We start from the raw sequence: 26378 nt of genomic DNA on the forward strand, positions 1-26378 counted from the left end.
AAGGTATAGATTTCTCATATTAGCTTACAGATTCAATACAATTTTTTTCATCAAAGTCGCAATGGGTTTTATGTGTGCTGGAGGAGGTAGATTTGGAGATCCTTAAGCTTAACAAGAAAAATAAACACTTTGAAAAAGTGTCATAGGAAAAAACTGGATCTACCATTAACAAAAAATGTTCTAAATCTATAATAATAAAATCAGCATGGAACTGGCCTAAGAATAGGCACAGATGAGTAAAGTAGAATTGATGTCCCAGAAGCAGACCACGGTTTTTGTTGTTGTTTTTTGCTGAGGAAGATTTGCCCTGAGTTAACGTCTGTGCCAATCTTCCTCTACTTTGTAGGTGAGACGCCTCCACAGCATGGCTGATGAATGGAGTAGGTCCATGCCCAGGATCTGAACCCCTCAAACTTAAACCGCTCGGCATGGGGCCGGCTCCTGGACCACAGTTTTTGGTTGAATTTAATAAATGATGAAGACTTCGAATCATTGACAAAGGAATTGATTACTCAATTACTGAAGTTCAGGAAATGAAATCACTGCTCAAGAAAATTGTTTCAGGTTCTCAGTTACAGCACGCACAGTGCTGGGGGTTTGATGGAGCTCTAAGTCCTGACTGAAATGTTTCGTGAGCCCCCTTGTGTTTCCCACCGTGGAGTTCTATGGTTGGTGGGCAAAAGTGGCCACAAATTCTTCCCCTCCAATCAACAGGTGGTGCCTCTCTCCTCTCTCTTCCTTCAAGCCGGTCTTAGCCATGTGACTTTCTTTGACCAATGAGACATCAGCACACAAGATGCAGAGACTTGGAACTCGCATGTGCACTGAGGATCAATCTCTTGCTGCATCGACATCAGCACGTGATCCAAACGCAAGCTAGCCTACTGCAGGATGAGCGGCTGCAGGGAGGAAAACCAAGCCATCCCAGTGGACAGCAGGCACCAACCGCCAGCATGCAAGTGAGGCCATGCAGGATCACCAGCCACCAGCACCCCACCAGCCGATCCTAGACATGGGAGAGAGCCGAGCCTGCGTCTGTGGTCAGCTGGCAGGTCAGCCCAGAAAACCTGCCCAGCTCACCCACAGAACCATGAATGAAACAAGTGACAGTCACGTGAAGCCGTTAAGTTTCAGGATTATTTGTTACACAGCAAAAGATAGCTGATACAAGCGCCAGAAGACCCTATATTCTCCCAATAAACACCCCACTGTCATTTAAGTGACTCTGAGTAGATTCCCGTTGGCGGTAGTCATGAGTTGGCTGAGATGCTCAGTGCTGAGCCAGGAACACAGACTCAGGCTGAGGTTCCCTCCCTCCCTGAGGGTTCCTTCCCCATCTTAAGTCCACGTCCTCTCTACCAGACCCATTCTGTCCTGCTTACGTCGAAAAGCACTCTGTTTCCTGTGCCCCAGAGAGAAAAAGGAAAGGCCAGGAAAGCTGACACATTCCTCATTCTTGGTCACCCATAGACAAGATGACACTCTCGGCCCCTGTCAACACACCTGCCCCTTCCTTGTTCCTCTTCTCACTCAAAAGTACCTATAATAGCCTCTTTGTTACGTCCGACTTTCCCAAGCCACTCCTTCCTCTGTTCCAGGGACTCTCAAAGGGTTACAGAGGTTGGGAAAAAAAAAAAAAACATTCATTGTTACAGTTTATATTTAAGGGTAAAAAGTGAAACTCAAAGTAGAGAAAAGGAATGGGATTTCTATTTTTCTCCAAAGAGGGGATATCGGTTAAAAGTTGAGGAAAAACAACTTTGAGACTGGTTCTCTCTCCCCTTTGGAAGTGGAGAAGAGCTAGACTGCCGGCCCGAGGTCACACAGCAGATACAGGATTCAAATCCATGTCTGTCCGACGCCACGGTTCTCTTCAACCATGAAGGGAAAGGCTCCAGAGAGCCATGCTGCCCGACAGACCTTTCCGCAATGACAGAAATGCTCTACATCCACGCTGTGGAGAGTGTGACTGAGGAACCAATGTTTAATTTTAGGTAATTTTAACTCATTTAAACTTAAATAGCCACATGTGGCTAGTGGGGCTGCTCTTTACTGGGCACCACAGCTCTTGAATGTCATCAAGTCGGTTCTGTACTGCCATCAAAGGTGGGACCCTCAACATCCTTATCCTCCTTGACTCCCACCCACCCGCCCACGGGGAGTGGCCACTGAAAGATGTAAGACCTCAAGGAGAAAACAGCATGAGAGAAATGGGGTTACAACCACACCTAAGAAAGTTTTCTATAAATGTTCTAATGTCCTCTAAAATAAAATAGACAACCCAAGCCATTTGACACTTATTCAGTTATCAGGAAGGACTGACGTCCATCGACCATTCCTAGCTGGCTAGACCCTTTTCTTTTCTTTTTTTGTGAAGAAGATTGGCCCTGAGCTAACATCTGTTGCCAATCTTCCTCTTTTTGCTTGAGGAATATTGGCCCTGAGCTAACGTCTGTGCCGATCTTCCTCTCTTTTATGTGAGATTCCTCCACAGCATGGCTTGACAAGCAGTGCTGGGTCCGTGCTGGGGATCCGAACCTGTGAACCCCAGGTTGCCAAAGCATAGTGCGTGAAATTAACCACTATGCCACAGGGCCAGCTCCGGCTAGGCCTTTTTCAAGATCTCCTCTGAAGAGTTGGGAAAAACTTAGACATGTGTTTGCCTCTGTGTTGGCAACATTCACACTGTGGGTCAAGAGGAAAACAATCAGTGTCATTTTTCTGACCTCTCTGATTCTGAATTTGCAACTCTTATGACCTGGGTCTGCTTTAGGTTCCTTTATCTCTCCTCCCAAGACCTCAGGGCCAAAGTGCCAGTGTGTCCTTTACTTTCTCAACTCCCTCAACTCCTTTCTTTCTTTCTTTTTTTTTTTTTTGGTGAGGAAGATTGGCCCTGAGCTAACATCTTTTGCCAATCTTACCCTTTCTGCTTGAGGAAGATTGTCACTGAGCTAACACCTGTGCCAATCTTCCTCTACTTTGTATGTGAGACACCACCACAACATGGCTTGATGAGTGGTGTGTAGGTCCAAGCCTGGCATCCAAACCCTCGAACCCCAGGCCACCAAAGCAGAGCACACAAACTCAACCACCATGCCACCAGGCCCCCCTCCAAGTCCTATTTTTCTTTCTACCAAGTGTCCATTGCTGTAATTTGCAATCCCCAACAGGTGATGCTTGTAAATACAGTGCTTCCAACGGCCAGAAGTCCCAAAATCAAGTGAAGTAGCTCACTAGGCTTGTGGGTCTCTTTCGAAACCGTGAAGGAAGCCTGTGAAGACTTATGCCCCCCTCTAACCACAAGAGCATCCTTCAGACAATTCTCCACCTTTTCTTCCTTCATCAAACCCATCCCCACGTGGAACGTCTTTCCTTTCTGGGGTCCATCTATTGTTTTCCTCCTGACACGTGTCTCGAGGTCCTCTTCCCACTCTGTCTTCCGTCCAACCACGAATCCTAGGATCAGCTTGTTGTTTTTTTCTCACCCTTGTAAAATTCCTTTGCAAATAACCCTCATACCTCGCTCACTTATAAAAATAATTTTCTTAGCAAAACTTGCCTTCGTAAAGAACACAAAGTTTTGCTACAAAGTTCAGTCTGTGCCTTGTTTATCATAAACTAAAAAAAGGGAAGCCAATGAGGCCCATCTGACCGCACCACAAAATTTTCAAATTTTAAAAAAGAAAAAAAAAAATGATCCAAGAGCACACATCACCCATAGCCAGGCTCGAGAGCAGCCAGAAGGGAAGGACCACCTTTGAAAACGGTTTATTGCAAACAGCGCTGGGGTGGGAGGTGGAACATGTTACATAAAGTCTGCTGAAGGCATAGAAACTGAGTCTGATGCTGGCTGGGGTCCAGAGGACAGAGGGCCTGTCTGGGCTGTGCTGTGAGAGTGCAGTCAGCAACACTCAGAGTGGGGACACGCCCCCAGCCCAGTTCTTCAACAGGGAGAGTATAAGGGAAAAAAAAGGAGACAGAGAGTCAACCTGTAGACTAGGGTTTCTCATCCTCACACTATCGACATCTGGAGCTGAGTCATTCCTTTTTGTTTGTTTGTTTGTTTTTTTGGTGAGGAAGATTGTCGCTGAGCTAACGCCTGTGCCAATCTTCCTCTATTTTGTATGTGGGATGCCACCACAGTGTGGCTTGATGAGCAATGCTTAGATCCATGTCTGGGATCTGAACCCGGGAACCCCGGGCCACCGAAGTGGAGCATGCGAACTTGACCACTATGCCACTGGGCCCACTCCGAGACCAGATCCTTCTTGGTGGTAAGAGCTCTCTCTGCACTGTAGCGTTTTGAGCAGCATCCCTGGCCACTACCCACGCAATGCCAGTAGCGCCATCTCCCAAGTTGTGACAATCAGAAGTGTCTCCAGACGTTGCCCAATGTCCCCTGGGGGGGTCAGAATCCCTCACAGTGGAGAGTGACTGCTGTGGATCCAAAGAGACATACAAATTTTTTTTTATTGAGCAAGGTTCAACTCTATTGTCTGGAGATTCACGCTTGAGTGATAAAAACTATACAGAAAGAAGGAAGTGGCCAGTACAAAAGACAGGAGAGTTATCATTTTGGGGGTAGGGGGAGGGCTATGACTGGGATGGGGTCCGTAGAAGGATGTCTGGAGGTGGGCGGCTGGCAAAGTGCTATTTCTCAACCAGGGTGGGGGGGTCATGAGGTTGTTCACCTTAGAGTAATTCATGAGGCCACACATTGGTTTTGCGTGGTTTTCTGCATCTGTGTTTTCTTGGATAATAAAATGGTTTTTAAAACAAGAAAACCAAAAGCAAAAAGGAAGAAGAGAAGAAAAAGAAACTTTCATTCAGTAAGTTAAACATGGAAAATCCAAAGGATGCAGCCATTCCACTCCTGGGTCTAAGAGAATTGAAAATAGGTGTTCAAACAGAAGCTTGGACAGGAGTGCTGTGGCAGCGCTGTTCCCAACAGCCAAAGGGTGGAAACAACTCACTTGTCCATCAATCGGTAGATGGATAAACAAGACACGGTCTGTCCATACGATGGGAGGCTATTCAGCAATAAAAAGAAATGAAGTCCTGATGCACACTACAATGTGGCTGAACCTTGAAATCACGTAGCAAAGGAGGAGAGACGTAAGAGTCATATATTGTATGATTCCATTTATATGAAACATCCGGAATAGGAAAAGCCGCAGAGACAGAAAGTAGATTAATGGTTGCCAGGGGCTGGTGGCTTTGAACGGGCACAGTGTTTCTTTGTAGGGTGATGAAATGTTCTGGAACTAGATAGTGGTGACAATTGCACAGTCCTATGAATGTGCTAAATGTCACTGATGGTAAGTCTTACGTGTTCTATAAAAAAACATTGTTTTTTTAAGAAAAATCTTGGATGCTTCGAATCAAGCCTGTCTTGCTTTGTGTATCTCCTGCTCTGATATCCAATTTTTTTTGGCATCTGTGGAAACCCTTAACTCCATCGCCACTAACGAGGTAGCCTATGACAGGAGTCCCGTCCGTCCGCGGACCAGCGTTGCAGGTGCTCAATAAACAACACCAGGGCTGCGCCCATCTGTGCCAACAAGACTAGGGAACAGAGCCTGAAACCCTGCCCTCATCAGCTCTTCTGACAAGAACAGTTTCCTTCATAGGTGAGCAAGTGGAAACACTCCGTAGATGAAACCCTCTCTAGGCTGCAGGCAACGAACCCGAGGGTCTTTAAAGACCCAAGACCCTCAAACAAGAAGCAAACAAACTTCTATAATATAAAGGTCAACCCTCTACTCAAAACCCTCCAGCCACTGGACGATTGTGGGTTTTGTCTCCCAGGTGCCTCCTAGTGCCAATTTGATGACCATGCTCCATACCTTGCCTCTGTGTCCCGTGGCTTGAGCTTGGGGTGGGAGATCTGGGTCCACTTCCCAAACCTGGAATTGGAGGAAAGGAGCCCAGTCTCCTGCTACTCATGTGGCCCCACCCATGACAGGCAATGGGGGCCCGAAGGAAAGCAATTCTTCTGTTTCCCACTCTTGACTTTATTTATCTCTAAGTGTGAGCATTTAGTCTGACCTAGCACAGACTCTAAACCTGAGATAGAGAGAGAAAAAAGAGAGAGGAGATAAGGGATACCATTTTGAAATCCCAGCATTTGAGAACACATCAGCTCTCTTTACTGGGAAAGAACATTCTATCAGGCACAGGCACGTGGAGACAGCTAACTGACGACAGGGAGCACCTGACCTCCCAGCCTGAGAGGAGCCGAGGTCCCCAGGACCTCCCCGGGGCATTTCAGGTGTTCAGTCACAAAGAACAGATCTTAATTCCGACAAAGGGTCTGGTGACACAGTGGGAAATAACTGGTCAATGAATTTCATCAAGTAGGAGGGAGAAAAAGAAAAACTCGTCAGACCAGTTACCAATGGTCGGGGGGAGCGACCTTTCCATAATTATGTATTTAATTTTCCCCACCTTATTCTGAAGGATTGGGCCAATTTATTTCTGTAGGAGATAAGACAGCTAAATTGGTACCCCTAAGGCCCCTCTGGACATCTTTTAGAACTGTAGGTCTGCCGTCTTCACTGCTAAAGATTTGAACAGGACCATCCCCAGGACGCCCACGCCGCCAGCTGGTCTACCTTTCTTCAGTGCATCCTTGAGCCTATCAAAACGCCTTCTGGCTACCAGGCTTATAACCTTACAATTATTTCTTTGACTTTCTCCCCAACTCTGCAAGGACTTTGGGGTCCCGGCAACATGCCTGGCTCTGCACAGCTATCCACTCAATAGAAGTGGAAACAGCTCATCCTCAACACAGCCCCCGTGTACCCTTTGTGATGGCTCCATCACCCCGCAGGAAAATGCGTGGCATTCAGAGCACATGATGGGCCACCCCTCCCTTCGAAACATGAGGCAGCCTCTCTACTCTTGCCCACGAAACTCTGTTGCCTTTGTCATCGTCATTCCACCCATTCAGAACGCCCTTCCTTCTTACTCTCTTTCTAAGCATCACTCGACATCCAAACCCAACCTCATCTTTTTAACCACTCAGATCCGGAACAATCTCTCTCCTTCCACCAATGCCAATGGCAAATTAACATCAATCCTGGGCAGAGACGGGGAGCTGAGAAATCTGCTTCTCTAGAGCCCTTGTTTTTCCTGCTATACAAAATCCACTCATCTCAAATGTAAAAGTTCGTTTAAAAAATTCCAATCATCTCAGGGATAAAGAAATTACAATGACTGTGGAATTTTTTCCACAGGGTGCTTTTAATTCTCTCCCAGATTTTTTTCAAGATCTTTGACAAAACGAAAAGGAATAAATATGAGCGAAAAACTTAAATGGCCCCTCATGCTACACCATCTGCCATCTTTTATTATCATTATTATTACTAATTATTCAACATCCACAAGCACAGGTTAGACTTTCCTATTTTCTGCATGGGCTACAGTGACACAGGCAGGAAGGAATTTAATTTATCAATATTCTGCCGTGTTATCTAGAGAACGTCATGATTTTCATGGGCTCCAGCCCCAAACATGTCTAGAAGCATGGGTCCGATGACTCATTTTGGTGGGGGGGGAGGGAAGGGGGTGTCTAAATTGCCTTGTGATGTCTCCTGCTGGCTGAGTTGCTTTGGATGGTTAATTCAATCCTGCCTTTTAACTCCTCGGCCAAACCAGGAGCTCCTGAGGGGCACGGATGACATCTCATACTTTGCAACCCCCTCCCTTCGGTGCCAACAAGGGGCAGAGGGACTATATTGGCCTGATGCTGGGGTGCTTCCAATTCCCATTGAAAACAGCTTCTATTCCCAAATTTCCCCCTCATCTTTATGAGGTATGTAGCCAAGAACGGGAATGAGCAAATTTTTTTTCTGTAAAGGGCCACACAGTCTCTGTTGCAACTATTCAACTCTCTCCTTATGGCACCGAAAAGCAGCCACGGGCAATATGTAAATGAATAAATGAGCGAGCATGGCTGCATTCCAGTGAGACTATTTAGAGACACCGAAATGTTAATTTCCCATCATTTTCACCTCTCACAAAATATTATCTTTCAGACTTTTCCCCCCAGCTTTTTTTTAAAGTATAAAAAGCAATTCTCGGCTCCCAGGCCACACAGCAAACCCCAGTAGGTCGCACTTCACGACATCTGATCTAGTGCTTTACCCCAGACGAGCCCGAGGTCAAAGCATTTCCCAACCAGGTCTCCTAGAGTAAGTTTCTTGATTCCTATTCAGGTGTCAGCGTCCCCGTCTATGAAATGGGAATAACATCTTCTCACAGGCTGCAGTGACGATGCCATTAGGCGGCCCTTCTCGAATTCTTAGCACAAAGCTTGGGACAGGGTAAGTGCTCAATAAACATTAGCTAGTAAGAAACAAAGACATCGCGGCTGACCAACATGACAGTTGCTGGGGACACAACAATAAAGGCCCCCATCCCTGTATTCAAGAGAACTTAGCCTGACGGAGGAGGCAGCAAATTTAAGACTGGATGAGGAGGGCTATCAGAGAAGGCAGCCAGAATGTTGGCAGGAGCAAATTCTAGTGGGTTCCCTCCTTTCCCCTGATTTCTTTGCTGTCTGCACTTCAGCTTTCCACAATGAGCTCAGGAAAGCACAACGGTTAACAGCTCAGATTCTAAGCCAGAATACCCAGGTTTTGGCTTCGAATCCCACCTCTGCTACTTCCTAGCAATGTGACCCGGGGGAAGTGGCTTAACCTCTCAGGGCCTCATCTGTAAGAAGGAATTGCTGGCAGGACTCGATGCAGCGTCATCAGCAAAGCGCTGAGAACAGTGGCTGGCACAAAATAAGCATTCGCTGCCGAGAAGATTCTGATTATCAGAGGCAAAGTTAAAAAAAAAAAAAAAGAAGAAGAAGAAGAAAAAGTTTCAACAGGAAACTAAAACCTCCGCGGAAAAATAAACCCTCCCAGAGGGACTGTGCATGCATTTAAATATTTAACATTTAATGTAAATAGGGCATCCCGACTTTCAGAGGATCTGAAACACAGATGGAAACGCAAACTCAGGCAGGAGACACTGGCCTCCTTCTGCCTCCTGCTCCTGCTTTCTTGCCTATGTCCGTACGTGGCATCGCCGGCCAGGTTCCTGGCACCTGGCATGGCCCAGCCTCATCCACCCCTCTGACTGGCAGCGAGCAGCTGGGGTGGCCTCCCAGGAAATAAATCCCAGTGGGTTTCGCTAGAACAGCTGGTCAAGCAAGCCCTGGGGTTTCTGGTCCCCACAAAAGTCCAGATCTTGGGGTCTCTGGAGCATCTGAAGGCACCAGGTGAGCAGAATGGTCTTCTCTCTGGATCCATAGGTCCAGTGCCCACCTCTCATCAACGGGTCACGTGGTGGGCACTCCTCTGCCTGCCCCCAAATCAGAAATGAAATTGAGCCTTAACAGGTATTCACCCAGTGGCTGGTCTGTCCAGAAAGGGTGGTGGACCCATAGCTCTTACAAGAAGCTTCCAGAACACTCACAGAGTGCCAGGCGCTGGGCTAAATGGCCCCCTTGCACCGTCTCCTTTAACCCCCAAACCACAACCCTCACAAGCAGGTCCCATAATTATCCTCATTTTTCAGATCGAGAAACTGAGGCTTGATCCAGGTCCTGACGAGCAAACAGCTGAATGGGACTCCACAGCAGTCCTGCCGGAGTCTCAACAATTCTTGGAACCACTTGGAAATGGGTCCAGTGAGGCCAACCTTTGGGGTCTTAATGACACGCCGATTTAGGGGAGATATTCTCTGACCCCAAAGGCTAGTATAGGGCCTCAACCCATGCTTCCACTCAGAGAGAGCTCCCTCCAGTAACCGCCCCCCACCAAGCTTACTCAGTGACGTATTCATTTGCCACCAGAAGGTCCTGTCCAAGGAGGCAGGAGCCGGTCCCTCCCATGTCCCCTGCACCCCAATGCCCGACACATCGTAGGCCCATTGATAAATGCCATTTCGTGACCCGGCTCACATAGACTCCACCTCTTCTCTGCCCATCCAGGGCTCCTGGCATTTGGCCTCTCCTGGCATCTTCACCCCAAATCTGTGGGCAGGGTGACGGAGAGGAGGCATCCTCCTTTTCATTCCCTAAACCATATAGAATCTTCCTTTGCTCTCTGCCAAAAGCTTCGCTGTCTGGGGCAGATGGAAGAAGGAGCTTTGTAGAGGATGCTTCAACTGGGTCCAGAGAACAACCCAACAGCCCCGTCTCAAATGCTGACCAGACTCTAGAAGCTTCTGGAGCCCAGCAATCGTGCCAGAAAAAGACAATGGCTGCAGATGCTCGAGAAAGCATTTGAGAGGATCCCAGGGGAACAGAGGGGTTGACAGGTAGTTTTCATGGGTCTGCCTGCCTCCTAAGACAGGGGAATATCCTCTAAAGGCTCATTTCAGTCTGTTTTACGGTAAACAAAAAAAAAAAAATCCAATACAACCTTCAATGAGGCTTCTACAGCCACAGCAACAAGGGAACATAAGCATCTAAAAAGTCGGAGATGGGGGCCGGCCCAGTGGCGCAGCGGTGAAGTTCCCACGTTCCGCTTCTCGGTGGCCCGGGGTTCGCTGGTTCGGATCCTGGGTGCGGACATGGCACCGCTTGGCACGCCATGCTGTGGTAGGCATCCCACATATAAAGTGGAGGAAGATGGGCACGGATGTTGGCTCAGGGCCAGTCTTCCTCAGCAAAAAGAGGAGGATTGGCAGTAGATAGCTCAGGGCTAATCTTCCTCAAAAAGAAAAAAAAAGTGATTTTATAAACCCTAACCCTCTAACCCTAACCCTAAAGCCAACCCCCAACCCCAACCCTAACCCCTAACCCTAACCCTAAAAAAAAAGAAAAAAAAGTCAGAGATGTACACACATGTTCACAGTGGCGTCACAATAGCTGAAACGGGGAAGCAACCCAGTGTCCATCTATGGATGAATGGATACACCTAATGCGGTCTATGCATACAATGGAATATAAATCAGCCTTGAAATGGAAGGAAATTCTGACACACGCTGCAACATGGATCACGAAAGGACATCATGCTCAGTGAAAGAAGCCAGACACAAAAAGACAAATGCTGTCTGATTCCACTCATAGGAAGTCCCTAGAAAAGCCAAATTCATAGAGACAGAAAGTAGGATGGTGGAGCCAGGGGCCGGGGGACGGGGTGGGCAGTTAGTTTCATGGGGACAGAGTTTCAGTTTGGGAAGATGAGAAAGTTCTGGAGACGGATGGTGGGGATGGTTGCACAACAATGCAAGCATACTTAATGGCACTGAGCTGCATACTGAAAAATGATTCAGATGATAACTTTTATGTTATGTGTATTTTTCCACCATAAAAGAAATTGACGAGGGAAAAAAAGCCGGAGCTGAGTGGTAACTCAACAGACAGAAGCGTCGATTCCAAGAACAATCGTTTCTTGACATCTGTTACCAGGACAGGACAATGCTTCACCCAACCACTGATCACGAACCAAGAGCAGCTGCCATCCACGCCAGATGCCAGGAACCCGGAACCCTGACAGGTGTCAGTCGCAGCAATGTGTGCAGAGTCACACCTTCCCACGGTGACAAATCCCCCAGGTTGGAAAAAACAGCCCGTTCTCAAGAGCAAAAGAGTTTTTTAAAAAAAACAAAAACAAAAACAAAAAAACTTGCTTCAAACATCAGGGACACTTCTTTTTTTTTTTTTTTTTTTTTTTTTTTTGAGGAAGATTAGCCCTGAGCTAACGTCTGCCACCAATCCCCCTCTTTTTGCTGAGGAGGACTGGCCCTGAGCTCACGTCCGTGCCCATCTTCCTCTACTTTATATGTGGGACGCCTGCCACAGCATGTTTTTTGCCAAGCGGTGCCATGTCCACACCCGGGATCCGAACCAGCGAACCCCAGGCCGCCGAGGTGGAACGTGCGCACTTAACCACTGCGCCACCGGGCCGGCCCCAGGGACCCTTCTACAGATAATACCATTCTGGCTACTTTGACTAAAATGGATACAGAAGTAAATCCACAGAGGAATGTCTTAAATTGTATCTCAAGACGCGTGAGCCCGGAGCATTTCAAACAAGCATCTAAATTTGGAGAACTTGGCCCTGGAATAAAACAGCGTTCACTGTTTGCCCTGATGCCCCAGCCAGAAGTGGCTCTCCCGTTTCTAAACAGAGGGACACTCCTCCCAAAAAACACACACACACACATGCTTTATATGTGTCTCAGACTTGGCACAAACCCCGGCTGTCTTTTATTAGCTGTGTGGCCTTAGGCAAGTTAAGTAACCTCTCTGGTGTCTAAAACAAGGATAACAGCTCCTTTTGCAGCTGCGTGCCTTCGTAACACAGCAGATTCTACTCATTCTCTCCTCCCCTCACCATCGGTGAAAGCCGACTCCCCATCTCGACAGCTTCTTCACCCCACCCCCACCTCAGAGGTTTCCTTCATCCTCTACAAAATTCCAGACCCACAGGTGGTCTCTCTACTTCCACAAGGACTTTGCCCCGACCTTGATCATCCTTCTGGTCTGTCCCTGACCTACCAACATTCTCGAGATTTTTCCACAACATAATCCACAAACAAGCAGGTCCTCTTTCCCATTCCTGCCCAAACTCTCAGAAGAGGCGTGGTCTCCACTGTCCCAGCTCTCTCCTGTCCTGTTTCCTACCATCCAGCATCCATGCCGTGGAACGGCGCCTCCCCAGGGCTCCCGTGGAGTCCTCACTGACAATTCCATGGATTCTATTCAGAACTCACCCTGTAGCTTTGGGCTCAGGTGAGAAGACCTGCCTTTCTCCCCCTCCCCTATCTTTTGTGAAACGACCCTTGAGCCGCCCACTCACTTTCTCCCACCTTGATCTCACTTTCACTGACTCTTCCCAGGGAATCTCACAACATGTAAAGGCACCATAAACAAGTCATGAGCGTGTGTGTGGAACTTGCCTTCCTGGGCATCAAAACATTATCCAACTACACTGATCAGAACGGTAACGGCCCTGGAGCGAAGGAAAACAGACATATTTATGGAGCCCCAGAAACAAACCCCAAATCAATGACAAAGGGGCAGATTTCTGCAATCAGTGGCAAGAGACTCCAACTAGTTATTTGGGGGAAAATGGAGACCCCTTCGAATCGTGCACACAAATAGATTGCAAATGTCCAGGATGAATATTTTTCTAAAAATGATAATAATTGGGGGCCAGCCCGGTGGCAAAGTGCTTAATTTCATGCACTCCATTTTGGTGGCCCAGGGTTCACAGGTTTGGATCCCGGGCACAGACCTGGCACCGCTCGTCAAGCCGTGCTGTGATGGTGCCCCAAGTAAAACAGAGAAAGATGGGCACAGATGTTAGCTCAGGGCCAATCTTCCTCACACACACACACAAAATGATAATAATTAAAATTAAAATAGAAAATTTGGAAAAAAAACATTCGTTTTATGGATAGAAAGGGACTTTCTAAGCATAAAGTCACAAGAGAGGCATACAAAAATCCAGCCAGGGAGCCAGCCCGGTGACTCAGTGGTTAAGTGTGCACGTTCTGCTTCTCGGCGGCCCAGAGTTCACCGGTTCGGATCCCGGGTGTGGACATGGCACCGCTTGGCAAAAACCATGCTGTGGGAGGCATCCCATGTATTAAGTAGAGGAAGATGGGCATGGATGTTAGCTGAGGGCCAGTCTTCCTCAGCAAAAAGAGGAAGATTGGCAGTAGTTAGCTCAGGGCTAATCTTCCTCAAAAAAAAAACAAAAAAAATCCAGCCCGGAACTCCATGAACATTTTATGCTTCTCTGCAACTGATATTCAGAGCATTTTCACCACTGATCAAAAAAGTCTGAAGATGCAATTGGCAGAGGGTTACCAGCCTTCGTCTATGGAAACCACATGCAGATGAATATTTCAAAAAACCACTAAGGTACCAAAAGATCAACGGACAAAAGATATGAACAGGAAGAGAAAACCCAAATGATAAATAAACAGGTTCTAAAAGGTTCAACTCTGATAGCAATCAGAGAAATGCAAATAGAAACAGTGATGACACATGGCACCTCCCTCCAGTAAATGATGAAAGATTTTTCAAACAACACTCAAAGCTGGCCAACGCTCCCTCTCAGCCAAAACTAGGAGGAACGACGGATGGTACATTTCTGGAAAGCCATCTGGCAACGGTATCAAGAACCTTTGACCCAGAAATTTCACTTCTGGAAAAGCAAGACTTGAAGAAACAAATGCTCGAGAAGGTTTTGATCCCAAAACGTTCACCCCTTTCGTTGTGAAAACTCAAAATCATCTAACTGCCCAACAACAGGGAAAGTTAAGTAAATTAAGACACAACAGAACCACCAGAAGGAAGTACCCCCTAATAATTGTGGAATAAAAATCGCTGTTTTGCTTTTTTCCTTTACACATTTCTTTCGAACGATCAGATTAGAAATAAACTTGTTTCTCTAAAATGAAAGTCTGTATCCATCCACTCCTACCCCTCTCTCAAGCAAGAGGAACATTCAATCGTCTAGCACAGGAGGTGGCAAAATCTGGCCCCCGACTTGGCTTTGTTAATAAAGTTTTATTGAAACACACAGCCATGACCACTCACTTATATGTTGCCTGTGGCTGCTTTCCCGCTCTAACAGCAATGCTTAGATGCAACGGAAACTGTACAGCCTGCAAAGTCTAAAGCATTTAATGTCTGAGCCTTTGCAGGAAAAGGCTTCCAACTCTTGGTCTAGTGAATACATCCAGCATCTCTCTAATGAACATGAGAAACAATTTAGAACCCTTCATACCCCGGCATACCTTTCTGGCAATGGCTGTGCGTCCAGCACCGCTCAACAAACTGTCCATTGATGACAGTAGCGGGGCAGTTGGTCTTGCCCTTGGCGGTGCCTGGACAAATGTCCCCGCACTCCTCATTGTCGTCCTTGTTCAGCACGATGTAATTATCTTCCACCGAGTCCAGAATGCGCGACCAGTCAATGGTGGCCAGGTAGCACAGCTCGTTGTTCTTCTCGATGCGGACGGAGCCGCGGGTGATGTTCATCAGGTTGTAGAGGCCAAGCTCCTTCAGGTGAACCATCTCGAAGATGACCAGCGCGTAGTTGAAGAAGAGGCGAGAGCCCCGGATGACCGTGAGGTTGGGGAACAGGTCCTTCAGGCTCTCCAGCCCGTACACCCGGAAGAGCAGCAAGTAATCAGTGATCATGATGAGTTTGGGGAAACTGAGGTCTCGGAAATCCTCAGGCCTCGTTTTAAACATCAACAGAATCTGCAAGTGTCCTTCAATGACGGAGCAGTTGGCCAGCTCGTGCAGCCTCGTGAGGTTGTTCCGGATATCCATGCCGGGGCACACTAAAGTGAAAACAAGAAGAAAGCAAGGCAGGTGAGCCAACACGCCATGGATGGGTTACAAGAATTAGGGACGGGGCCAGCTTCGTGGGCGTGCGACCTGAGTCCCACGCTCACTCAGGGGGCCCTGCCCTTGGCTTGATGCTCTTCCATCCGTCTTGAAATCCTTAATCATTTTTGAGCAAGGGGCCCCACGCTTTCATTCTGCACCGGGCCCCGCAAATTCTGTAGTTAGCCCAGAGGAGTGGCTTTCTCGGTAAAGTGTCCATGCCTAAGTAATTACTTTCTAAAGGCAAAGAAAATAATTCCTTTGGCAGTACCTGTTAGAAGCTTTCAAGTCATCACATCAAATCTGATGCAATGGAGACACTGGGATTACCGAGGATTGAGTAATGCAGCAGGTGCTGAAGGGGAAAGGGGAGCCGTCCCCAGTGAGTCAATGTCGGAGATCTTCAGGAAATGGATTTGTGGGGATAAAAGTGGCCACATCAGAAATGGGGCCAGGAGAGCTGAGTTTGTTTAGCCAATTCTCCACCTCATTGACTCTCCTTCCCAACCCGCCCTCCTTCCAGGCAGACAGCCAAGGCCTAATTACCTTTTATCTGAATGTGGCAAGGGTTTCCCAGAGAGTCTGATCTCCCCTGCGCAAACACCCTGCTTGCCCATTCTCCTAAAGGTGGTCCCTCCAGCCTCCAACACCCTCCATGGCTCCCCAGGACCCTCTCTCTCACAGCCTTTGGGGTTCTGCCCCTCCTTCCCCTGCACCACGCTAAACAGGCCTGCCCGCCCCTCTCGCACAACTCTGAGGCTCTGTGCTCCTCCCCTGTAACATAACCTATGAGGAGGAGTGAGTGAAATAACGCAGGGACTCAAGCAGAGCCTGGCACACAGTACGTGCTCAATTAACGTCAACTATTTTGTTGTTGTTTATTTCTCTTATTTATCACAGTCGTCCCGAGGCTCTGTGCCTTCATTTCCCCCAGAGTGGGAGTGGGCAGCCACTTTCCGTACAGGCTCAGATGGTAAATATTTTCAGCTCTGCGGTCAGACGGCCTGCGTCGAGCTGACTCCACTCGACCGTTGTCACTGGAAAGCAGCCAGAGACAATATGGGAATGAGTGTCTGTGGCTGTGTGCCAATAAAACTTTATTTACAAGAACAGGCGGTGAGGGGAGCCGGAGTGTCATCTGGCACCACTTGTCCCACGGCAAGGCCGTCCCACAGAGCTTTCGGCAACAATGGAAAGTATGATGTTATGTACGTGCACTGTCCACCGCGGGAGCCACCAGCCGTCTGCGGCTCTCGAGCGCTGGAAACATGGCGAATAAGCCTGAGGAACTGAATACTTAACTTCGCTTGAGTTAACTTAAATGGAAATAGACACACGTGGCTAGCGGTGACTGAACCAGACACAGCAGCCCTGGCCCCACGGGCTGTCAAAGCCCTTTATGCCTCAGCCCCTTCTTTCTAAATCCAGCCACCATCCTTCAAGAGCCAGTTTGAATGCCACCTCCTCCAGACAGCCTTCTCTGATTTCCTTTCCTCTGTAGACGTATTTGGATCTTTCCCTTCTCCTGTGTCCCTCACACTCAGTTAACAGTCACCAGAATCAAACTCTTTAGACAGCGTCTCCTTGTCAAAACACAAACACACCACTGCCTTCGGTATCTGGAATAGAAGGCTCCAGGCACAGCCCCCTGCTCATTTTATTTCAAGACACCAAACCTTCCCCTGATATCTCCGAGGCAAACAGGTTGTTCTACAGAATGGTAGTAAATCCTCTTAAAAATCCACCCCGAGAACAACTTGCAAAAGAAGCACAAATTAAAGAGAAAACAGCAAAGCAAGCACAGCAGCAATGTTCCCGGGTCACATTCCGTACAGATTAGGCTCAATCAAGGGAAAACACACACACACTCACTAGGAAGCTGGGAGGCAGCTTCGAGGGGACCAGGATGCCAGTTCCGGTCCCACACGCTCATTCCACCCAAGCCCAAGACTGAGGCTCCCGGCCAGTGACACCTGCAGCATCCACATACAGAGGTCTCGACAGGTACCGCGCCATTTATCCCTCCCAACGAGCCCCATCCTCACCCCACAGATGAGAAAACTGCACCTCTGAGAGGCAAAGCCAGTCACCCAAGGACACACGGTCCAACAGGGACAGGCAGGGTCGCCAGATTTGGCAAATAAAAATGCAGGATACCCAGTTAGACTTGAATTTCAGATAAGCAACCAGTACTTTTTTAGGATAAGTATATCCCACACCATGTTTGGGATATACTCATCCTTAAAAATTGTTCATTGTTGATATGAAATTCCAATGTACCTGGATGTTCTTTCTTTTATCTGGCAACATAGGGCTTAGTTTTGGCCATGGCTCTGTGCTTCTGAAGTCTGACCTTCACACTCTATATTTCACACACACACACATGAAATTGGTGCAAGTAGGGACTGACCCCATGGCCCAGTGGTTAAGTTCACATGCTCAGCTTCAGCGGCCTGGGGCTCCCCAGTTCGGATCCTGGGTGTGGACCTACATACTCTCCTCAACAGGCCATGCTGTGGTGGCGTCCCACATAGAAGAACTAGAATGACCTACAGCTAGGATATACAACTATGTGCTGGGGCTTTGGGGAGGAAAAAAATAAGAGGAAGATTGGCAACCAATGTTAGCTCAGGGCCAATCTTAAAAAAAAAAAAAAAAAAAGCAGAAATCATTTAAAAAAACAAAAGACAGATTGGTCCAAGTAAACTTAACACCTGCCCATCCTCCTCCCCAGGCTGTGGCAGGACCACAGACACAAACGTGCATTCAGAGATGAACCAGCTGTTGGACAATAGGAAAATGCAAATCCAAACCACTATGAGATACCACTTCACCCGCACTAGGATGGCTAAAATAAAAAAGACAGACAATAACAAGAGTTGGCGAGGTTGTAGAGACATCAGAACCCTCACATATTACTGGTGGAAACAGAAAATGGTGCAGCTGCTGTGGAAAACGGCCTGGCAGTTCTTCAAAAGGCTAAACAAAGAGTTACCATATGACCCAGCAATCTCACTCCTAGGTAGATACCCAAGAGAAATGAAAATGTACGTCCACAAGGAAACTTGTATATGAAGGCCCATAGCAGTGTTAGTCCTACTAGCCGAAAAGTGGAAACAGCCCAAACGTCCATGAGCTGCTGAACGGATAGACAGTGCGGCGTATCCGTACAATGGAATATTATTCAGCCATCAGAAGGAAGGAAGTCCTGATACACACCACAACATGGATGATCCTTGAAAACACTGTGCTCAGCGAAAGAAGCCAGACACAAAAGCCCACATGTGGTATGATTCCATTCACATGAAATGTGCAGAACAGACAAACCCAGGGACACAATGCAGATTAGTGGTTGCCAGGGGCCGGGGGAGGAGCAATGGGGAGTGACGGCTGAAGTACGGGATTTCTTTTAAGGGTGATGAAAATGTTCTCAAATTGATTGGAGGGATGGTTACACAACTCTGTGAATGTCCTAAGGACTACTGCATTGTAAACTTATAACGGGCAAAATGTATTGTATTGAATTCTATCTAATAAAGTTGTTATAAAAAATTAATGACTGCAATAGTAGGGCACAATACAGAATTGCTTTTTAAAAAAAATATCCAATGAGTCTAACTCAACTCATGAAAGCCATATGTGTCTCTATTACTCTAAGACAATACAGCAATTTATTGTTGGGACAGAAAATACCCAGAGGATGGAAGAAATGGTGCCAAAAATAGACGGAGGGCTTTCCTTCTGCCGGCTTTTAATATCTCTGAGTGGGAAACAAAGGATGCTTCAAGCCCTTAATAAGTGGCACCTGTCTGATAGCCACTCTACACATAGGTAGGGAAGCACGATGAGAAGGAGGGGGACCCCGGTGACAGCTAATATTTTCTGAGCATCTACCAGGTAAAGCGCTTGGTCCACACTCTGGCACACAGGTTCTCTTGCTGGATTCCAAAAGTAATCCCTAGAGGAGATGCCATTTTCATGCCCATTCTCTGATGAGCAAATCAAGACTCACACAGGCCAAGTGGTGGCGCTAGGATACAACCTGGCGGTCAAATGCAATTCTATGCTGTCACTGCCAGGTTACAATTTTACCATCTTTGTTCTTTCAAAAACATTCCCGGTGAAGAATGGAGGGCACGCACCTTAGAAAAAGAAACAATGAAACAGTGTAGTGTTCATGCGGTGACAACCTAGAGAAGGCTTGTTAAAGAGAATTTCCTTCATTCACTCTTCCAGTAAATATCCGCTGAGGGCCTGTTCGGTGCCAGATGCTGTTCCAGGTACTGGAAGTGCTACAGAGAAGACGACAGATGCAGCCCTGGATCTCACAGACTAGTAGTTGCTATTAAGTACTCAAATCAACTTCAGATATAACTGAGGAGGATGCCATCAAGGAGAGCTTCAGGGTTTTAGAGGGGATCATAAAACCACACTATTTGACTCAGTCTGGAACAATCAAGGAGGGCTTCCCAGAGGAGGTGATGCCATTACTAAGACCTCCACACACCGTGCAAGGAGAATTATTCAGTTCTGTCTACTTCATTGTAAGGTCAAGGGCAATGGCAAACTATGGCTCATCGCCATAGGTGACTACGTACGGTATGTAGGGTCTAGAGCAAGCGATATCCGATAGAACTATAACGTGAGTCTCCCGTGGCACTTTCAATTTTCTCTAAAAAGGTAAAAAGAAACAGATGAAACGGAATACATTTTATTTAATCCAATATCTCCAAAAATTTCACTTCACCACGGAAGCAATACTAAAAATTTATTAATGAGATACTCTACAGGATTTTTTTTTCCCACTACGCCTCCGACATGCCATGTGTTTTCTATTTGAAGCATGTCTCGATTCAGATGCTAATTTTCCCTCGGAAACATTCGGTCTGTATATGTAGATTTCATAAAATGAATCACTGGAAAATGTAGGTTCGTATCCCCAAGTTGTTCCAAACAGACTAACAGAGTTTTCCAATAAAAGAATCAAGCATTGATTTTTTTTTTACATTCAAATGAGCTAAAGTTAAACAAAAGTTTACATTTACATTTAAATGAATTAAAGTTAAATAAAAGTAAAATTTTGGTCGCACTGGCCACAATTTCAAAAGCCATGAGCGGACAGTGGCCGCTATGTTGGATAGCACAGACAGAAGATTTCCACCAAAATAGAACATTCTAGCGAACAGGGCTGGTCTAGAATTTCTCCCTCAACCAGAGGAATCAGAATTTTCCAGAAGGAGAGAAGGCTGACATGAGAGCTGTCTTGAAAAGTTTTCTCTTTCTCCTGGTTTTCTCTCCACCATGAAAGCAGAATAGGGGGCAGCTGAGGGGCAGGGAAGAGGTATCTAGAAAATTCTGAAACGCCTTTACAATGCTAAGAATTTCCTACTTTCTGCTTTCGCTCATGAATGTACTCATTCCTTAGTCTCAGCATTCTTTAAACGCTGCCTGGTGACCGAGTCTGGGGCCACATGTTCCTCTCTGCGTTCTTTCTAGTCTTCACCACGTCCTCCGAAATTCAGGGGTCCTGTACCAACAAGCCTTGGATTCGAGTGTCAGGTCACCTGTACCAGTTTTGGGGCACACTAGCAGCCCAACAGATCTGGCTTCCTACTCCAGCCCTGGCGCCTGCCAGCCGCGTAATCCTGGGCCACGCCCTCAATCTCCGGATGCCTCAGTTTCCTCACTGAAAACTGTGACAATTGCACGATAAAAGCTATGAAGAACAGAGGAGGATGGGGGTCTGGACCCATGCACCTGTTAGTTCTCCACTCTGAGCTACGTGGAACCAACTCCCAGACTGATGACCTTCAGAAATTAGAACTTGGGCACATCGAGGTATCAGATACCCTTCAGATTCTCCACCTGCCTGAAAGGCTGGCTCTTAAAATCGACTTCGGCAAAGAAGGAGAAATGGAGGAACTGTGGCAGGTGGCAACACTGGGAGACCTGGATTCTAGTGCAGGTTCTGGACCCGGCAAGTCAGCCATGAGGAAATCACTCCTGTATTCATTCGACAAACGTATGCTGAGCATCCCGATGTGCCAAGTATCATGCTGGGCACAGGGACTATCTAGGTAAAGTTGAAGCCTTACAGCACCCAGAGATCCCTGTTCTGAAAATCTGCTACAAGTAGGTTCACACATGAAATATGACTCTGGTGATGGGTCATTCAACTCAGCAATGTCCACAACAACCGGAGACTGGAAACAACATAGCTGTCTATCAAAAGGGGATTGGTTAAATCAATTATGGTTTGTCCTCGTGATGCAGTGGTTCTCAAAGTGGGGTCCCCGGACCAGCAGCTTCAGCATCTCCTGGGAACCTATTAGACATTCTGATCCTCTGGGTGTGGGGCCCAGGAATCTGCATTTCAACACACCCTCCAGGGGATCTTGATGCATGCTCAGGTCCGAGAATCAGTGATACAATGCAGAAGTTAGCAAAATTTTCCTAGGAAGGGCCAGAGAGCAAATACCTGCCATTTTGCAGGTGATACAGTCTCGGTTGCAACTACCCAAGTCTACCTTTGTAGTGCTAAAAGCAAGAAAAAGTGGCATGGTTTTGCTCCAATAAAACTTTATTTAGAGATGCTGAAATGTGAATTTCATATAATTCTCATAGGTCATGAAATAATCCTTGTAATTTTTGGTCAACCATTTAAAAATGTGAGGAACATTCTCAGCTCAGGGGCTGCACTAAAGCAGATGGCACGTCAGATCTGGCCCACGAGCTGTAGTTAGCTAATGGCTGATGCAATGGAATACTATACAGCTGTGAAAAGGAAAAAGAAAGCTCGTTATGGGTGATAACGGGAAGATCTCCAGGATATGTTGCTAACAAGTAAAAAGCAAGATGATCAGTCTTTGTGATATGCTATTACTTATGTAAAAACGGGGGGTGGGAAATAGAAGCACCTATTAGCTTATATACGCAAACACTATCTTCTAGGATGGTAAACAAGCACCCAAAAAAATTTCTTTTGCAACGCTGGTTATCTCTGGGGAGAGGAAATAAGTAGGCAGGGTACAAGAAGAGAAAAAGAATTTCACTGCCAACACTCTTCATGTCTGTGAATTTTTGATGCGGGATGGGATCATATAATCAAAAAGTCACAAAAAAATTAAATGGAATTGAAAATGAATCGGAGGTGAGGAAGTGAGCCTGCAGGATATTCTTTCCAGGAGTCTTGCAAAAGGAAGGAGCTAGTGTGGCTGGTGGAGGGGCGTCAGCTTGAGGGGGGGTTAAGGGATGGATTGGAGGTGGGGGGCTGAGGCACTGTCCCATAAATTCTCAATAAAAATACTGATGGGAGACGCCACAGCCCACAGAGAGGAGACCTGAGGAGGCTGGGTCTTTAGCCCAGATGAAGGGATAGCTGAGTAGAAAGGAGGGTCCCTCTGCCTCCACAGAGGCCAGTCAAGGGGAGACGGGGGCCCTGAAGTGGATGCTCAGGTACCTTGGAACAGAGGAATGCAGATGGGAACAGCAGACCATCAAAGATGGAGAATGGAGGAAGAAAATAGTGTAACCTGTGACCTAGAGGTCAAAGAGGTCCATGATGTGACCTTCATCATCCAGACCACAATCTTTCTGGAACCTCCCACAAGGTCATCAATCTTGGAGGATGTAGGGAGGGGATCTCTTGAACAAACCAAGAGCCAGCAAGGAGCTGTGGGAGATGTGAAAGCCGAAGAAAGCCCCCAGAAAGATGTTACCAAAGGGGTCCCTATAGGGTTCTCTCTCCTGGGGTGAGGAAGGCCGATGCCTGACCCATCATGTTCACAAGGCAGGACATTAAAAGGCCAGAGGGGACCCACAAATTCCACGTACCTCGGATCTGCAGGGGAGATGAGCTTGAAAAACAGAATTCAAGAGGGTACACAAGAAAGCCACATCAGGAAGAAAGGACAGTGTAGCAGGTGAAATGGACTCTACCAGAAATTGCTAGACACCGAGGGGCAGTCAGTACCCTGAGGGGTGGGGGTGCACAAGGTTGGGGCATGAGCACCAGGCAGAAAACTATGTGATGTCACCGAGATGGATTTTCTAGAAGAAGAAAGAAACAGAGGCTCAGAGAGGACTGTGTCCTACTCAAGGTCACACAGCAAGGATTACACAGACCCGGGATTTGAACCCAGGATATTAGTTTGCTGGGGCTGCCGTAACAAAGAACCCCAGACTGGGTGGCTTACACAACAGACCTGTAATTTCTCCCTGTTCTGGAGGCTAGAAGTCCAAGATTAAGGTGGTGGCAGGGTTGCTTCCGTCTTTGGCTTCTAGATGGGCCATCTTCTCCCTGTGTCCTCACACGGTCTTCCCTCCATGCTCGCACAGCTCTGTATCCGAACCTCCTCTTCTCATAAAGACACCAGTCACCTTGGATCAGGGCCCACCCTAATGACCTCATTTTAATTTAATTACCAATTTAAAGACCCTTTCTCCAAAGATAGCCACATTCTGAGGTGCTAGGGGTTAGGACTTCAACATACGAATTTTGTGGGGACATAATTCAGCCTATCACACACAGTTCCCTAGGACACCAGCACCTGAGCCCTAAGCCATGACACATGGGTTCTCAAAGCGTGGTCTGTGGACCACCAGCATCAGAATCACGGGGGGCGGGGGGGAGGTTTAAAATGCAGATTCCAACGCCTGGCTTTAGACCAATTGATTCAATATCTCCAGGATCTAGACCCTAGAATCTGCATTTTATTTCCTTTTACTTTATTTCATTTTTATTTATTCATTTATTTTTGGTGAGGAAGATTGGCCCTGAGCTAACATCTGTTGCCATTTGTCCTCTTTTTTTTTTTTTCTTACCTTTTCTCCCCAAAGCCCCAGTACGTAGTTGTATATTCTAGTTGTAGGTCCTTCTAGTTCTTCTATGTGGGATGCTGCCACAGCACAGCTTGGCGAGCGATGTGTAGGTCCACACCCAGGATCCGAACGGGTGAACCCCAAGCCACCGAAGTGGAGCACACAAACTTAACGACTCACCCAGGGGGCTGAGAATGTGCACTTTAAACAAGGTCACCCAAGGATGTAAAGGGGACTCAAGTAGGACAGACATACCACCTACCCAACCTGGCCCACCTCTCCAGCAGGGCCCCTGCCAGCCCCAGGCTTCTGCCCGCCTCATTCCACTAAGCACTCTGCCCCAGGATCAACGCAATCAGATGCCTTCTTTGGGGCTGTTGCTTGTTACTAGAAGGAACCCCGTAAGCAAGGTGGACCGGCCCTAAGGAATTTCAAAGAAAGCTAGACCCACACTCGTTTTATCCACCTGGGTCCCTAGCTGGCATGTTTCAGAGCCAATTCTGACCTCAGTTGTCTTAGTCAGTTGGGGCCATCACAACAAAATGCCATAGGCTGGGTGGCTTATACAAGGGACATTGATTTTTCACAGTTCCGGAGGCTGCAAGTCCAAGATCAAGGTAGCCACGTGGTCGGTTTCTGGTGAGGGCTCTCCTCCCGGCTTGCAGACAACCACCTCCTCACTGTGTCTTCACATGGTCATTCCTTGGTGAGAGGTCTCTCTCTCTCTCCCTCTTCTTATAAGGCCCCCAATCCTATTGGATAAGGGCTTTACTCCGATGACCTCGTTTAGCCTTAATTACATCCTAAAAGCTCTATCTCCAAATACAGCCACCTTGGGGGCTAGGGTTTCAACAGACCAATTGGCGGGGGGGGGGGGGGGGGGGGGGGGGGGGGGTTGCAATCGAGTCCACAGAAGTTCTTCTCCAGGCAAACTTTCTGCTCCTAGCTTCAAGCCATCCCATCCCCTCCAGGACCTGCTCCCTCCGGGTGAGACTTCGCTTCCTGCTTTGCACAAACGTGTATCAAGCCCTTCTCCGACCCACACTCGGAGCACGGTTTCATTTATCCACGGAGCCAACGTGCCACTAGAACACGTCTCCAATGGACACACCAAGGTCTCTGGGCACCCAGATGGATATACCCAATGGGAAGGAGAAGGCATGGATGATGAAGCCAGAGAGGGCAGGAAGGAAGCCTCTGACGTGGTTCCGTGAGGAGGAAGCCGGCGTCCATGGGCAAAACGGGGGGAAAGCATTCTGGGGGCGCAGGAAGCGCATGCAAAAACGCAGAGGCATGAAGAACAGAGAACCCCTAGGAACGGCAGCCATGAGCTTGGGGCAGTGAGATTGCACACAGCTGCGGCCAGGCTCAGGTGCCGGGGCAAAGGACTTAGCTGGCAGCCACAGGAGCACCAAAGCAGGAAGTAGAAAAACCCACCGGGCAACGGAGCAGAGAAGGTGCTGATGGGGGCATGCTGGAACCACTGTATATACGGGGTGGCCGGGGGCAGCTGATCCGGGAGGTGGGTGCGAGAAGAGGGGCAAGGCCACAGGGACACTAGGGAATTAGCAACATTGGGACTTGGTCCCCAGGGAGGCGGAGGAGAGGAGGAGAAGTAAGGGGCCGCTGTTAGCGAACCTGGAGAAACTGAGATAGGACCAGTTTGGGGTGGGGAAGACAGCTGGCTCAGTTTGGGGCCCGTGGAGTCTGTGAGGATTCTGAGATGCTCCCGGATGTGGGTCCAGTGGGTGCTGGGAAGACGGGGGGCTGGAGCTTAAGAAGAGGGGCGGATGCTGGTGGAAGTGTGACAATAGGTGATATAACCCGGAAGAGTCAGGGCAACTGGGAGGAGAAAAGGATGGGAGGCGGAAGGTTCTGGAGAACCCAATATTTAAGGACAGGGGACCAGAGAGAGGACCAAAGACCCACAGCCACTCAGACACCAACACCTTCCATAAGCCTGTCAGAAAGCTCTGGAACCTCCAGGCTAGTTCCTCCGGTCAATTCCACAGTTTGTAATCCTCAGGACATGGCACACGAAATCACAGGATCATAAGCGGCTTCCGTGCCATCTCGGGAGTCCAACTCCTCATTTATACACAGAGACAGATACTGCCGCAGAAGACACAGTAAAAAAAAAAAAACCAAGAGGGGTCTTGCAAGACCGAAAGGCATCTTGTAAAAAGAAAAAAGCAGCATACAA

At 47.7% G+C, this 26378-nt stretch overlaps 1 protein-coding gene across 4 annotated transcripts in view; it reads right to left on the reverse strand.

Moving 5' to 3' along the window:
• INSR (insulin receptor) overlaps positions 1-26378 on the reverse strand; it is a 124296-nt gene that overhangs the window by 90797 nt on the left and 7121 nt on the right. For all 4 annotated transcript variants that reach the window (XM_044753124.2, XM_044753125.2, XM_014862015.3 and 1 more), the window contains exon 2: positions 14758-15309. In XM_044753124.2, coding sequence (XP_044609059.1) covers positions 14758-15309 — 552 coding nt within the window. The remainder of the gene's footprint in view (positions 1-14757; positions 15310-26378) is intronic.

This window comes from Equus asinus, chromosome 20, assembly GCF_041296235.1.
Source record: "Equus asinus isolate D_3611 breed Donkey chromosome 20, EquAss-T2T_v2, whole genome shotgun sequence".
Lineage (NCBI taxonomy): Eukaryota > Metazoa > Chordata > Mammalia > Perissodactyla > Equidae > Equus > Equus asinus.